Genomic DNA, 15,304 nt, shown 5'->3' with positions numbered 1-15,304 from the left:
AGTCTAGGTACTGGAGTTCATGAGTGACTTAAAAAAAAAAAAAAAAGGTGTGTAAAGTATTGTGGCTTCCAGGCCATCACAGTCATAAACATTACTCCCACATTCTCGTAGGCTTTCCAAGAGGGCTGAGTTTCATCTCAAGAGAAGGGATTGTGTGACGCTGACCCGCCTCTAATGATCTCCACATATGTGCTGCATGTCTGATGTCTACGCAGTAATGGGTAGTTTCGCTTTAGAGCAATCACGGTCATGATCTTAATTTTTTTTTTTTTTTTTTTGCGGTACGCGGGCCTCTCACTGTTGTGGCCTCTCCCGTTGCGGAGCACAGGCTCCGGACGCGCAGGCCCAGCGGCCACGGCTCACGGGCCCAGCCACTCCGCGGCATGTGGGATCCTCCCGGACCGGGGCACGAACCTGTGTCCCCTGCATTGGCAGGCGGACTCTCAACCACTGCGCCACCAGGGAAGCCCTTAATTTTTTCCCTTTATGCTTTGCTTCCAAACTGTGATCACTCCTGTGGTGAAGTAGGGGTGCAGATAGTTTCACCTGGTTGGTTGTAATAACGAGCATTAATCTATGTTGTTACTGTTTAAAAATTTATTATGAACATTCAAAGAAGCTAATCTTCAAAACAGCTTAGCAAGGTTTTAACAACCGACAGGTAGTGGAGTCCTCCAGATTGAGTTGAACACATGTTTAGCAGTAGGCATGTGTTGGCCTGGGTACTGTGCTGGGTTCTGGGTATCGGGGAGTGAACAGGGCTCAGTTTTCCTCTTAAGGGGCCTGATGTTCTCATCAGAAGGGTGAGCGTGAGCTCAGACATCGTTGTATTTCATGGGGAAAGCCATTCCAGTTCTGTCAGTCGGGCCTTTGTCGAGACAGGGCACTCAGCTTGGGGAAGGTGGGTGTAGACTCCCCCGGGGCTGGTGCAGGACGGGCCACGGGTGTGAGGGATGGAGCTGGGTGTGGAGAGCGAGAGAGGGGGCTGCTTTTGATTGGGGTGGGGGGTTTGGTCACCTACAGCGACCCCAGAGGGAGGGGACCCAGAGAACCCCCTCCTCATTTCACTCTCGTCCCCTCCTCAGTCCCCTTCGCTGATCCAGCTAGAACCAGAGGGCAGGGGGCCTGAGCCGTGGATGTGGTTCAGCCAGCTGGCCCCTGGGGCACAGAGCGGGATGGAGAGTGCACCTCAAGGAGAGATGGAAGGTTCCAGCCCTGGGTTAGTCCTCTGGGTGCCGTAACGCATTACACAACTTGGTGGCTTAAAACAAGACAAAGTTATTCTCTCACAATCCGGGAGACCAGAAGTCCTAAATCAGGGGTGTCCGTGCTCCCTCCAGAGACTCTAGGAGAGAATCCGCTCCTTGCCTCTTGCAGCTTCTGGTGCTGCCGGCCTCCGTGGCTGTGGCCGCATCACTCCGTCCCCCGCCTCTGTCTTCACATGGCCTGCTCCTCTCTATGTGTTCTCCTCTGTGTGTCTTGTATAAATCCACTTGCCGTGGGATTTAGGACGACCCAGGTAATCTAGGATGATCTTTGTCTTCTTTAACTTAATTACATCTGCGAGGAGTCTTTCCCCAGGTAAGGTCACATTCCCAGGTCCCAGGGACTAGAATGTGGACATTTCTTTTGGGGAGCCACCATTCAGCCCGCTACAAGCAGCCGTCGCTCGCAGGAGAGTTAACACGCCATGGTGACACAGTGATAGCTGTTGGCGTGACTTTGTTTAATTTGTCTCCAGTCGAGGGGCGCTCCGCGAGGGCAGGGTCCGGCCTGCCTCGTTCACCCCTGTGTCCGTCGCCGGCCCTGCCCAGGGTCAGCGCCTGACAGTGCCTCAGAAAAATCCTTTTTTGGATGAATGAATAAACAGATGAACGGACAAGCACCGTGAACTACAATACAGAGTAAAACCGGGGTGTGCTCTGTGAGGCCACAAAAAAGAGCTCAGATGTCGCTAGTGGTGTGCTGAAGGAAAGGCAGTTCAGTTATATCAGTTGGGTCTCTGGCACGACCGGGGGCGCTCAGCTTGGGGGAGTCGAGGGGCCTTTAGTAAAGGTGTTCTTTACAAGGAGATGGTGGGTGTAGACCCCTCAGGGCTGGTGCAGTTCCGCTTCAAGCCAGACACTTAACAGGGACGGATCGAGCGGCGCGGGAGTTGGGCCTCAGAGAGCACCCGGCGATCAGGGAGCGAGAGTGTGTGTAGCTTTTCGTGCGGCTCTGGGAGCCGAAAAAGGCCCAGAGCCACAGCCAGGGCAGGGCTTTGAGGAGGGGCGTTACAGGCCGGGGCAGCGCGAGCAAAGTTGTTGGCGAGGAGTGTTTTCTCTACCAGACGGAATGTTTACTTGTTAAATAAAATGGGATCCTTGACTTTGTACAAATACTAGGCCTCCGAGCATGGCAGTAGGTGAGAGGGCAAACCTGTGGTTGGTGTGTTTGTTTTGTTTTTTGTTTTCGGGCTGCACCTCGTGGCATGCGGGGATCTAGTTCCCCGAGCTGGGATCGAACCTGTGCCCCCTGCCGTGGAAGTGCAGAGTCTTAACCACTGGACTGCCAGGGACGTCCCCCAAACCTGTTTTGATCTTAGTTCCCCAGCCTAGATTCTGTGTCCTTACTGGGCTTTGAGCATTTAAAGGACTTTAATACGATCAAGAATTTCCATCTATTTTGTTGAAATTTGCTCACATAATTCAATAATGTCATTTACTTTGTTATGATAAGGATTATATTATAGTGTAAAGGGGGAATAAGGGACTACTCTGGGTATCTTTCCATAAAAGATTTATCTTGGAAACCTAGGCAGGTTTGCTCATTGTAGTGTTTATAGAAAGGCACAGTTATAATTATAGTTGAAGGGGCAGACAGGCCAGCTTAAATCAGAACTTCACATTGTGGAAGCATCTGGTTTGGAAAACATCCACTGCAGACCCAAACCTTGACCCAGCTCTGGACAGTGGGGTGCAGGCAGGCCCCCATCCTGGCCCCGAGTGCCTCTCGATTGTAACTACTGCATGTGTCATGCAGAGGGGAGTTTATGTCTGTTTTCCTCCTCACCAACTTTATTTTCTACCACACTCCCCCAACCCAAATAAATAATGACCTGTGCATTTGAGGTAGAATGTACATTCTGTGAGAATGTCATATAGTGATATAAGCCTCCCAGGAGAGAACGATATCTCCACTCTGCCTGGACAAGTATATGTAAAAGACCTTGGTTTTTTTGTTTGTTTTAAACAAAGGCAGCTTATCTCCCTAGAGCCTCTGCCCTTCTGGTTCTACTAATACCTAACAGGTTTTTTTTTAATTAAAACATAATTACTTTCTATAAATTTATACATGCTTATTATAAATGATTCAAACACTATACACAAGTAGAAAGAGGAAAGTAAAAACAAAAAGTCACACTATTGAGAGGTCGCTGTTAGCTTTGGGTGACCGTCCTTTCAGACAGCCCTGCTCACGGATGGACAGACGGGCAGATATCACTGTGTAAGTGGGTCTTACTGTAAATGCTGCCATCACACATCTGTTTTCTTTGATTTTGAACAGAAAAGGAAACTGAAGTGAAACTGAGTACATTTATAAAAATGTTTCATTACCACAGAGAGTTTATTTCTTGGAAAGATTTCTCTATGGTTAAGAAAAAGAATCATGAGACACCATCAAGAGGCTGGGACCCAGTTTTCGGTTTCGGGGTGTATGGCTCCGCACGAGGCCGCCTCGCGCGGGTCCTCGGATCAGTAGGACGGGGTGGAGAGTCAGACCGCGCATCACCCAGGGCGGCTGCCACTTGATTAAGCCTTGCTGAGTGTGGTGTGCATGGTCCCCCCGAGTCCTTTGCAAACGATAGAACAAGGCTGGCTGCTTCCTCCCAGTTTTCCTCAACTGGGATGATGAAAAGGAATGTTGGGGAGGAAGGTCTTTCTCTAATGCAGCATCAAAGGCGTGTTTGGGCGCCGATGCTTGTGCTGGAAGAGCTTTATCAGAGGCTTAAGAAAGAGGCTTTTCCCCACTTCAGCCTACGCCCTGGCCACCGCTCCCGCCACCACTGTCCACCTGGAGAGGGTGCGGGCGTGCCCTGGGTGGCCACTGAGAATTTCCTGATAGTCGTGTAAAAACATCTGAGTACCCGGGGAGAGAAAGGGTACAGCCAGCATAACGGTCGTCTCCATCGGTTGGAATTGTATTTTGCCTCTGCAGTCTGTGCATGACATGTTGTAGGAGAAGTGATTCTGACCTGACTTGGACCCCAGGAGAACAAGCTTTATTCGTAGATACATTTTAGGGTGGAACTGTGAGGTAAGGATCACCTGGGGGCTTGGAAGACACTCTGTAGGCCTGGGTCCCCTCCTAGAGAATTGCTCCTCTGGGGCTGGTCTGGGCCTGGGGGACTTGCCAGCGCCCCCTTGCCTTCAGGTAGGTCAGCTGATGCTGAGGACCCCCGCGGTAGGCTGGCCCTTGGTGGTGCTAGGACGGCGCACTTCCCTCACGCGACGCCTTTCCAGTGGCCCCTCGGGAGCCCTGTGCTTGTGGTCTGCCTGCACTGAAGACTTGGGGAAACTCCTGATCGGATGGCACTTAGATCCAGGATGAGTGAGACCCTCCACCGCCGTCCCCAAGGGTTCCTCTATTATGGGAGCCCGTCTGTTGCATAAAGGATTTGGGGCATTTGTTGCTTGACAAGCACAGCTCATGGCTTTTTTCTTTTTGACTCTGCATTTTGTTACCCACCTAGTTTGCCAGATCTAGCCTCAAGTGACTGGCTTTTTAGGGGATGAGAGGGTCTCTCTGAGTGATTCAGCAGATCCTTGCTGAGTGGCTGCTGTGTGCTGGCTGTTTGGCACAGCGCAGATGACAGGATACCCGAAGGGGTAACAGTGAGCGGGTGCACAGACGTAGTGCTCACTGGTTGCCGTTGGTGGCAGGAAGGAAACAGGTGCTGTGACAAGAGGGCGGCCGCTGGCTTAGCGAGGACGGCCAGGGAGGCCTCTGCGGACAAGGCGCTCAGCTGGGGCCGGGCAGTGAGGTGGAGCCGGGGGCCTGCCCCGGGAGAGCTTGGCTGGTTCTCAGAACTGCCGGGACGGGCCGAGTGAGGGCCAGGTCACCCCAGGGCTCAGAGATCAGGGCCTGACGAGTTCGGTTCCATTTTCGCTGATTCTCAGTTTGAGACTAGGAGGGTGCCTGTTCCTCTCAATTCTCTGGGCCTCACAGGGCCTGACAAATAACAGTTGCTCGGTAAGTGTTTATTGAACACAGAACTGATTGAGTCAGAATGATGGCGTGCACGGGGCAGTGGGTCCTGACGGTGGCCTTGAATACCTGCCCCTTCCCGTCCATCAGATGAGACCAGTGGGAGCAAAAGATCTCATCAACAGTCTGTTTTATTTCTTTATAATTCGAGTTTAAATTTTGAGATAATTGTAGATTCACATGCAGCTGTAAGAAATAACACAGAGATCCTGTGTGACCTTCACCCGGGTTCCCCCGCTGACGACATCTTGCAAAATTCTAGTCCACTCCCACGCCAGAATTTTGACACAGATGTGGTCAGAGCAGGGCACCGCGGCCACGAGGAGCCTTCCCGTTGCCTCTCAGTCGCTTCCCTCCCCCGAGCCACGAATCCATCTCCATTTCTGTAGTTTTGTCCTTTCAGGAATGTTTGTATACACAGAATCTCAGAGTCTGTGACCCTCTGGGCGGGTTTGTTTCTTTCGCTTAGCCTTGTCCCCTGGATCTTCGTCCACGCTGCACGTGTCTTAGCAGCTCATTCTTTCTTAGGTCTGTGTTCTGCTCATGGTGTGGGTGTAGTACTGCATTTAGCCCTTCACCTGCTGAAGGACACCTGGGTGGCTTCAAGTTTTTGATTACAGAGAAGGCCGTTCTGAACATTCACGTACAGGTTTTTGTGTGAACATAAATTTTCATTTCTCTGGAATAAATGCCCAAGTGTACAATTTCTGGATGGTATGGTAGTTACCTGTTTTAAAAGAAATTGCCGAGCTGTTTTCCAGGGTGGCTGTACAATGGTTGGTTGGTTTGTTCTTTTAAATGGCTTAATCGAAGGAAAGACTCTTCTGCAGGACCTCTGGATGCAATGTGCCTGGAGGCCGAGCTGCTGTGGGTAGGGGTTGGGGTGGTGCTGGGAGCCCCCCAGGACCCCTCCAAAGTCTGCAGGACCAGGAACCCGGTCAAACCAGGTCTTTCCAGCCCTCGTAGTCCTTGCTGGCTGAAAGCAGCAGCAAGAGAGGAGAGTATTTCCACTGTACTAGTTTTATAGTATTGAGCTAGAGGCTTAATTGTCTATTTTAGCTTAAATTCTATTTACCCTGAGCCTAATCTTGAGGGCCCTGCCTTGTGGTCCCTGCGAGAGATGCAAATTATGTGTCTGCTGAGGAGAGGAGCCCCCCAGTCGGTGGTCAGGGCCTCCTGCTAGAGACCTGCATCCAAGGCTCGCTCTTTGTTCTCACACGTGTGAGTGTGTGCGCGCGCGCTGGGAATTGTGCACTAGCGCCAAAGGGTATGGCTGGAGGGGGAGGGGTTGAAGCGGAGGCAGCAAGCCCAGGAATCTACAGTCAGATGAGGAAGAGGAAGGAAGTAGCGAAAATAGCCTGGGTGGGGTGGGGTGTAGAAAATATCGAGGGGAGGACAGGATGGCTGGTGTGGGGCTGACGGAGAGCTTCGGAGAGAAACAGGGGCAAATAAGACTTCAAGTCCAGAAAGCGAGGTGGCTGCGGGCCGTGGAGGAGCCCTTCACCAGCAAGCGGAAAGGGGACTGAACTAGAAGTAGGACACGTTGGTATTTTTGCTTTTTTATTCAGTGTCCTTCTGGTTCCGTTTCATTAGGACTTCCTCACCTTTTCTCAGACCTCGCATTAACCCCTCTCACCCCTGAGGTCCAGGCGGGCTTCCCCACCCACACGTGACCTGCCCCCCCCCCGGAAGCGCAGGACCCCTGTCGGGCAGATAAATCCCCGCCCCCAGCTTCGGGTCAGCGGTGCTGATGGACCAGCGGTCAGGAGCTGGGGAGACTCAAGCCTCTGCTCAGACGTGAAGAGCCGGTGTCGGGCGTAGGGACAGAGTAGAACAGGGCCCCTGAGCGGATTCCTTCCCGGGGTCTCGGGCTTTCGTGTTTGATCTCAAAGGCTGATGACTAAGCCTGAATTGACACGACGCCAACTGGCCCTCCTCTGATAAAAAGTGATTCTTTCACTTCTCTGCAACAGCAGCAACTCGTTTTGGAAAACTCTAGCTCTAAATCTTTAGAGCCGTTCGCTGCTGGGAGCACAATGGCAGTGGTAAGGGATTCCGGTCACAGCGCAGCTCCTGGGGCGAGAGCTTCAGCAGGTCCTGGGACAAAGCCCGTCCTGCAGGCCTGAAGGAGAGGACGTGGTCTCGCCCTTTAAGAACGGGAGCAGCGTCCAAACTAGAAATCGGGGCTGGCGTCGGGATGGGGGCAGCTGCCCAGCCAAACGGAAGCCGCTGTGGTGGCCCCGGGGCTGGGGCTCGGCGCTCACACGCTGCTTCTCATCACCCTGTATGGTCTTTGCAGACGCAGAATGTTCAGCTTAACAAAGAAATGACGCTGGCCAGCAACCGGAGCCTGGCAGAAGGAAACCTTCTCTACCAGCCCCAGCTGGACTCTCTGAAAGCACGTTTGACCCAAAAATACCAGGAACTCCAGGTGCTCTTTGAAGCCTATCAGATAAAAAAGACCAAATTAGGTAACTCTTTTAGGGTGATCTTCCAAGAATACAGAGCTGAGGGAAGGGTGCATTTTCAAGCTGTTGCACTAACCAGGAAAGGAATGTTATTATGGAACAATTTCAGATTAAGACAGTCATTACTGCTGTGAAAAAATAGTTTATATATAGGATTGTGTGAGTAATGTAGAAAAAGAGACGACTACTTTTTTTTTTTTTTTTTTTTTTTGCGGTACGCGGGCCTCTCACTGTCGTGGCCTCTCCCGTTGCGGAGCACAGGCTCCGGACGCGCAGGCTCAGCGGCCACGGCTCACGGGCCCAGCCGCTCCGCGGCACGTGGGATCCTCCCGGACCGGGGCACGAACCCGCGTCCCCGGCATCGGCAGGCGGACTCTCAACCACTGCGCCACCGGGGAAGCCCCATACTTGACTACTTTTTAAACAAGACTCTACCTTTTCCAAACAGTATAGAAAAAAAGGCAATTTTCTGAATTATGATATACAGCTAATGTTTTATCCTTGAAGTTAGGCCCTCACAGTTAATGTTGAAAAATACTCATCACTGGAATACTTTATTTTAATGTCACACTACTTTGCAGCCATTATGAAGTGACGCAGGCATTGACTATCGTTGAAGCCTGAGTGCATTGGGGGTAGCTTTCAAGGACACTGAGATTAAGAGAAGGTTAAAGGGGGAGTTCCCTGGTGGTCCAGTGGTTTAGGACTCAGTGCTTTCACTGCCGTGGCCCTGGGTTCAATCCCTGATCAGAGAACTAAGATCCCACAAGCCAAGGGGCACAGCCCAAAAAAAAAAAAAGGGAGAGAGAAGGTTAAAAAAACCACCCCCTTCAATGAAGTGTACAGTGACGTCCGATACCATGAGCCCTATGTCTGTGTAACTGCAGTAGAAATGCACTGTAACACGCCCAACCAGAATGAGTAAAGGTGCAAAGACTGGCACCGCCAGTGCTGGTGGCGATGCGCGGTCCTTCCGTGGCTGCGCGGGATGAGGATTGGAGAAGCTGTCTGTTAGCGCCGGCTGCCGTGAAAAGTAGGCATGCTCTGTGGTTCAGCAGTTCCACTCCTGGGTGTCTCCCCACTAGGAGCGAACGTTCACTCATGTCTATCAAAAGATGCACACGAGAATGTTCGTTATAAGCTTGCCTTGTGAGAGCCAAATTTGGAAACAGTCTAAGTGTCCATCTACAGAATGATGGGTAAGTTGTGACACTTCCACAGCTTTCAGTGCCACAAAGCGCTGAAAGAAATGAACCGCCGATTCGTGCAGCAGCACGCTGGTCTCAGAGACGCGCGATCGAGCGAAAGAGGCCGGCACAGAGCGCATACTGTGCGACTGCCCTTGTGTGAAGTTCAGAACCAGGCAGAACTCTTGGGTAGCGGAGGTCAGCACCCCGGAGTGGGCCTGGGGAGCCTTTGCGAACACTCTGCCTCCTAGTCTGGGTCATGGTGGTCGGGTTTGTATATGTAAAAATGCAGGTGGCACGCTTAGGATGGGTATACTTTCTGTATTTATGTAAATTATCACTCAGAACTCCAAAGGAAATAAATTATGGGGTGGTTGCAGGGTTAGGTTGCAAGGTTAGGTCACACGTTCAGTAATCGCCCCTGTGTTGTGAGGCAGGCAGGTGACGCTGGCTGCCCTTACGGCCTTTCCTGTCAGCTTCCTGGAAAGTCAGCTCGGTAGGTGTGACTCTCCTGTCGCCTATCCCGCGAACGTACACTCGTCCTTCGAAAGGGAAGTGGGGAGGAGACTGGGGGAGCGTGTCGTCCTGAGGGGCCGGGGGTCATGGCGGTTTCTGAGGGTGTGCCGGTGCCTCTCACCCTATCGTGCCTCCTGCTTCTTCCAGATAAACAGTCCAGCAGCGCTTCCTTGGAGACCCTGTTAGCACTTCTGCAGGCGGAAGGGGCCAAGATCGAGGAGGACACCGAGGTAAATCCAGCCGGCCCAGCGGCGACGCCCCAGGGCGGTCACCTGGGCCCGGTGCCCCCAGGGCCAGGCGTGCCGGCTGCGCGTGGGCTGGGGAGAGCGCCAGCCTGGGGGCCAGGGGGCAGCGGGGGCGGTCTGGTCCTCAGGTGAGCGGGCACGCTACGCTGCGAATCGGCGCCCGTCCCGTGGGTGCCACTGGCCGAGTTCCCGTGTGTCTGCGTCAGCTGGCCGGGTAGAGCCTACGGGCACGGCCAGCTGAGCCATAAGGAAATGAGTCAGGGTCCAAAGTTGTGCGGTTGCGGCCTCGCCGGACTAGGCCCGTCGGGCGGGGCGGCCCTCGTGGGCGCGAGCAGGGTGCAGCCAGGGGAGGGACGGAAACGCTGGTCTCGGCCGGGGGCTCTGCCCGGGGCCCGCCGCCTGTCCGGCAGGTGGGAGCAGCACCTCTCTTCCCGCCCGCTCGGCCCGGCGGGGCGCCAGCCGGGCCTGCAGCGAGGGGACAGGGAAGGGATGGTGTTGGGGGAAGCTGGCCCTGCCTCTCCCGGTGCCCTGGGTGGCGAAGGGCGCTTCCTTCCCTCATGCTGAGCTGCCCCGTAAACCGGGTTTCTCCTGCTCCTTCAGAACATGGCAGAGAAGTTTCTCGATGGAGAGCTTCCCCTGGACTCCTTCATCGATGTCTATCAGAGCAAGCGGAAACTGGCCCACATGCGAAGGGTTAAAATTGAGAAGCTCCAGGAGATGGTGCTGAAGGGGCAGAGACTTCCGCAGGCCCCGCCGCCGGCCCCGCTGCCCCTCAGGGTGCCCGAGCCGGCGGCCGCTGCCCTCCTGCCCTACCCCTCCCCGGAGGCCAGCGGGCCCCCCTCCGCCGTGCCCCGGCGCATCCCTCCCCCGCCGCCCCCGGTGCCCGCAGGACGCTTAGCCACGCCGTTCGCCGCCGCCCTGGGCTCAGGACAGGGCCCCCCGCACCCAGTGGCGCAGTGCCCACCGCTGCCCCCGCGCGGGGGCCTCCCCGCACAGCAGGGCTTCTCCCTGCAGCAGTTTGTGTTGCCACCCTACCCGCCGGCGCTGCCCCAGAGACCCCCGCCCCGGCTGCCTCCGCACCAGCCAGGCTTCATCCTCCAGTGAGCGGCCCTCGTCCTCCCCGGGAGACCCCGTCGCCGGCGCCTGCTGGCCGGGTCCACGCACGCAGGTGGAGGCCGTGAGCCCCGGCTGCTCGGCCAGGGGCTCTGGTGCTCGGGCCAGGGCGTCCATCTGGTTGTAGGGCCGTAGGTCAGTGGTAAGCAGGCGTAGAACACTGGTTGTGGACACCTAGGCGGCTGTGCGCTGGGCCTCAGCCGGGCACCCCCGTGGTCGCGCTGGTTTGTCTTCTCGGTATGATTCCTCAGTCTGGTGGTGTTGAATTCGTGAGTCTGGGGAAAAGCGCCCCCGCCACGCCCCGCTCCCCCGCCTCCGTTCCCACGTAGCATCGTGGTCCTCCCGTTGCAGCTTTATTTAATAAGCATGGTTCATCATTTCTGCTTTATTTTCGAGACAGTTCTGTGTGTCCCAGCCCACCGCCCACCGCAGCCCCTGGTGGGGGTCAGTCTGATTCCTCAGTCTGGTGGTGTTGAATTCGTGAGTCTGGGGAAAAGCGCCCCCGCCACGCCCCGCTCCCCCGCCTCCGTTCCCACGTAGCATCGTGGTCCTCCCGTTGCAGCTTTATTTAATAAGCATGGTTCATCATTTCTGCTTTATTTTCGAGACAGTTCTGTGTGTCCCAGCCCACCGCAGCCCCTGGTGGGGGTCAGTCGGGTGGGCCAGCCCGGAAGGTGCTTACTGAACCTGTGTGGGGCGGGCAGCCCTCACAGTCCCTCCCTCCCCCGAACCTGGATGCTTCAAAGCCACCCTCAGAGTTTGCACTCGGCCCACTGCCACGTCCAGAGGCCGGGCGAGTTGCAGCCACACGAGGAGGTGGCCGGGAGCTGGACTTTGCACAGCCAATGACGGCCCCAGCTCCGCCTCCTCTGCCTCCGCCTCGAGCCAGCCCGAGGCTCTCTATGAAGAAATACTCCTCCAATATTTTTACTGTGTGTGTGATTTTCCTGTTTTATATTGGGAAAGAAAACTTTTTTGACACTCACAAGACCATTCAGGGAAACTTTATGAAAAATGCACATACTGTTCTGAGCAGGTTGAGAATGCAGATGAAGTGAACGCAGTTTCCTCTCGTGAGCAGTGCACGGTCGCCCCTGCGGGGGCCTGTGCTGTGCCTTAGCTTACCTGGTGCCAGGAGTGGCCGGCCAGGCGCTGGGGCGGCGTCACCAGCTGCTGCCGCCCCAGCGGCTCTGCGTTCCGGGAGGGGCTTGTCTGTGTTCCTTGTCGTGTTGCAGGTGGAAGAAAAGCCCACCCACCTTGAACCAGAATACCCTTAGCCAATATTCTCTGCCTCTGGCTGGGCCTTGGGGCAGGGGTGTGACAGAGGGATGCCAGCAGCATCTCAGCTCGGCCTGGAGAAAGCCTGCCCCTCAGCGATAGGGAGGTACCAACAAGCTCCGATGCTCTGGCAACACCCCGGGCTCTGCCTGCCCCCTGGGTTCTCATCCGCACGTGCCACGTGTGCCGGATTCCCAGGGCCCAGGCGGGGCTGGGGGTAGTGTTGCCGCCCCGTCTGTTGACCAGAAAAGGCCCGTGCGCTCAGTTGTGGAACTCCTGACTCTGGCCTGTGACTCCCCAGCTGGCTGCTGCCCAGGTGACAGAATCCAGGCAGAGCTCAAACGGGGTCTGTCCCGGCAGGCCCTGGGCGAGGCCGCCAACCTTTGTCCTCAGTTACTGTACATTTCTACTCCTGGACTTGAACTCTGCTGTATCGTAATTGTTTTTAAAGAGAACAGCTGTATAGGACGATTTACTGCCCCGCCAGTCAGGTGGGCCTGTTAACGTCTGTGTATCTCGAGAGGGGTGCCACCCAGCCCGTACCTCTGCCCCCTGCAAGGGGCACAGCCAAACGTGAGCTCGGCGTTGATGTGGGGGAGGGGCCGCCAGGCTGGCCTTGCCGTCTCCAGGGCCACATCTGAGCTGTGCTTGTAAAGCTGTTAAGACCCTTTTTAATAAACAGAGAATTGTTAATAACGACCCTGTCCTTTCTTTGCCTGGGGACCCTCATGACGTGTTTGGTTCTAGAGTATCAGCAATCGGCGTTCCACCCGCGAGGCTGACTGGCGTGGCTCTTGAAGTTACAACAACTAAAGGCCACTGAGGTGGCTGAAGTGGCCGCCTGGCCCAGGGTCCCTGTGGCCCTAACGGCAGGGTTGTTCTTGATCCGAGAATCTCACGTGCGCCCAAAGAGACGGGAAGGAAGCGCGCTCTCCTGTGTCGGGGTGTCTTTGGGGTCTTAGCCGCCCGCCAGCGCCTCAGCAGGGGACTCGGGGTGCCCCCTGGGCTCAGTCCCCCCCCCCCGCCGGCTTCTGTCCACAAGCCAGCTGCACGGCTGATGGAAACTACTTAGAACATTCTCTGCTGATTTCAAGTAAATGATACAATCCTGTGGCTGGCGTTCTGCTCTCGAGACTGGCCCACAGGTGTTTAAAGGGGACGCGGGGCTGAGTCAGGCGCTGCTGGCGGCTGGGGGGAGGGACCTCACTGCCCCTGGGCGCCTTCGTGTCCCTGGGAGGGACTCTCCTCGGGGTGTTTGTGGAGCACAAGCACCAAGCCGCCCCGTGAAAGCTTCCCTATCGCCGTGTCCTCTAAACGGATGCCATCGCCTTCGTGTCACGGTGCCGGGAGGGTGTCTAGGAGACACTGCTACGGCTTTCCTGTAAGAGGGGAGCGTTTCCTGAGAAATCATCTTGCTTTTGTTTATGAGAATGTGTCTGACAGTTCTGTCTTTTCCCAGTGGCTGCTGGGAAGCTTACAGCCAAATCTGCAGTCCACCCCCGCTGGGGGCGCTGGGCTGGACAGAGTCACGCGTGATTCTCTTCTCCCTCCTCGGGGCCGCTCTGCTCACGGGACATCCAGGGAGGACCGGTGCCTGACCTCAGCCGGACTGGTAGGTGCTGCGCGCGCCGCGGGGCTCCACTGCAACGTGTGCTCGCTGAGGACCCAGGTGCAGTCGGCTCACGCCGGCCTTCACTGGTTTGGATTTGGTGAGAGAACCATCTGCTTTAGTCTGTTTGCCGAAGCTGTTTTCCTTGCAAACAAGGGCCAGACTCCGCTCCCTCTCACTGCCCTTCCAGTTCACGGAGGCTGGTTTTCAAAGCCCTATCTATCTCACCTGACCACACCCGCCCCCTCACAGCCCCACTTCATCCTCCGGGAAACCGAGGCAGGGGGAGTGGCGTGCTTGCCACACGGCAGGAGCCACACGAGGTGCCCTTTTCCTCCCCTGACCTGCGCCGTCCTTTGGATCCACAAATGCTGGTGATCTTGGGGGAGGGGCGCGGTTGCTGAGGGCAGCCGGCCACGGGGTGCTTCCAGGGAACGTGGGTGCGGGCACAGCCAGCTGCGCTCTCAGGAACCTAGACGCCTGGTAAGTTCTCCAGTGTAAAGGCTGGTTTGGCCACTGCAGTCAAGTCCAGCCCAGGGCTCAGGGTCACCACCAAGCTCAGACGTGAAATTCAGGTGAAATTCTGCAGCTAAGATTTGTAACTGAGGAATCGGCCTCACCCCTCCCTTCCTGAAAGAGGCGGAGCTTCCAACAGCGCTGGGGGAGGGGGAGCAAGACCCGAGGGGGCCTCTGGCTGGGAACAGAGGCCTCTCAGAGAAAAGCCCTGAGACTCGCCAAATAAGCGTCCTAGAGTCACAAACCTCCCGGGGAAACGAGCCGGACACTTCTTGGCAGAACCGGAAGTGGCAAGGTTTTCTGTGGCTCCCGTGTTCCACTGTTTCCTGCAGAAACTAAGGGGGTCCCTCCCCTCCCCAGCGTACTGGCCCTGGAGAAATCAACAACCAGGCGCAGCCCCCCACTGTGGGGGGGACGGTGACAACAGTCAAGGTGCGGTTTATTGCCAGTCTGACACTTGACCACGAGGAAATACTACACGCAAAGCAAATCGAGCTGGCTTCGTGTGCTCCTCTCCAGACCGAGGTTTCTTCCTTCCAGCCAGGCCTGCCTCTTCCCAGGAGGAGGTGGGGGGCTCGAGGAGAGCGCGTTCATCCCTCCCTGAGGGCAGCCCCCTGCCCGAGGCGCATCCTGATCCTAGTTTCTGGGCTTTTTCTGGCTGAGCTGGAGAGGCCTGCGGGAGGGCTGGAAACCTCCCAGGGATGGGGAGGCAAAGGGAGGAATGAGGCGGCTGGGAAGGGGGAGGGGCCAGAGCGGGGCTTCCAGGGCAGGGGCAGCCAGACCAGGGGAAAGAAAAACAGGAAGCAGGAGCGTCACCGCAGGTTCCAGCAGGAACAGGCTCCAGGAGGATGGCAGCCCCGGGCCTGCCCCCCTTCCCAGGCAAGGGTCTCCTTGTCCTCAGCGCTCACGGTCACTGACGCCCTAGAGCGAGGCCCAAGGAGAAAGGGGCGATACCCCCAGCCCACTTAAGAGCATCCTGCTTTGCCTGAAGCCGCACCAGGTCCCAAGAAGGCCACAAACAGGTGATGTCTTCCCCATGTCCCCAACAGCCAGCACAGACTGTGTTCTAGTCAGTCACCTCTAACCTCAGACCGCGAGTCCCAGGGGCAGGGGAGGCCCGGCCCA

At 56.1% G+C, this 15,304-nt stretch overlaps 1 protein-coding gene across 3 annotated transcripts in view; it reads left to right on the top strand.

The window, feature by feature from the left end:
* Positions 1 to 15,148, top strand: part of VPS37B (VPS37B subunit of ESCRT-I) — a 29,141-nt gene extending 13,993 nt beyond the window's left edge. For 2 of the 3 annotated variants that reach the window (XM_028480694.2, XM_028480695.2), the window contains exons 2-5: positions 7,547 to 7,718; positions 9,566 to 9,648; positions 13,514 to 13,666; positions 14,540 to 15,148. In XM_028480694.2, coding sequence (XP_028336495.1) covers positions 7,547 to 7,718; positions 9,566 to 9,648; positions 13,514 to 13,666; positions 14,540 to 15,148 — 1,017 coding nt within the window. Of the gene's footprint in view, positions 1 to 7,546; positions 7,719 to 9,565; positions 9,649 to 10,263; positions 11,222 to 13,513; positions 13,667 to 14,539 lie in introns of those variants that run through there. The other variant, XM_024120532.3, reaches the window with a different exon arrangement.
* Positions 15,149 to 15,304: the final 156 nt, after the last annotated feature.

This window comes from Physeter macrocephalus, chromosome 19 (assembly GCF_002837175.3).
Source record: "Physeter macrocephalus isolate SW-GA chromosome 19, ASM283717v5, whole genome shotgun sequence".
Taxonomy (NCBI): Eukaryota; Metazoa; Chordata; class Mammalia; order Artiodactyla; family Physeteridae; genus Physeter; species Physeter macrocephalus.
This window is presented reverse-complemented; position numbering and strand designations above follow the sequence as displayed.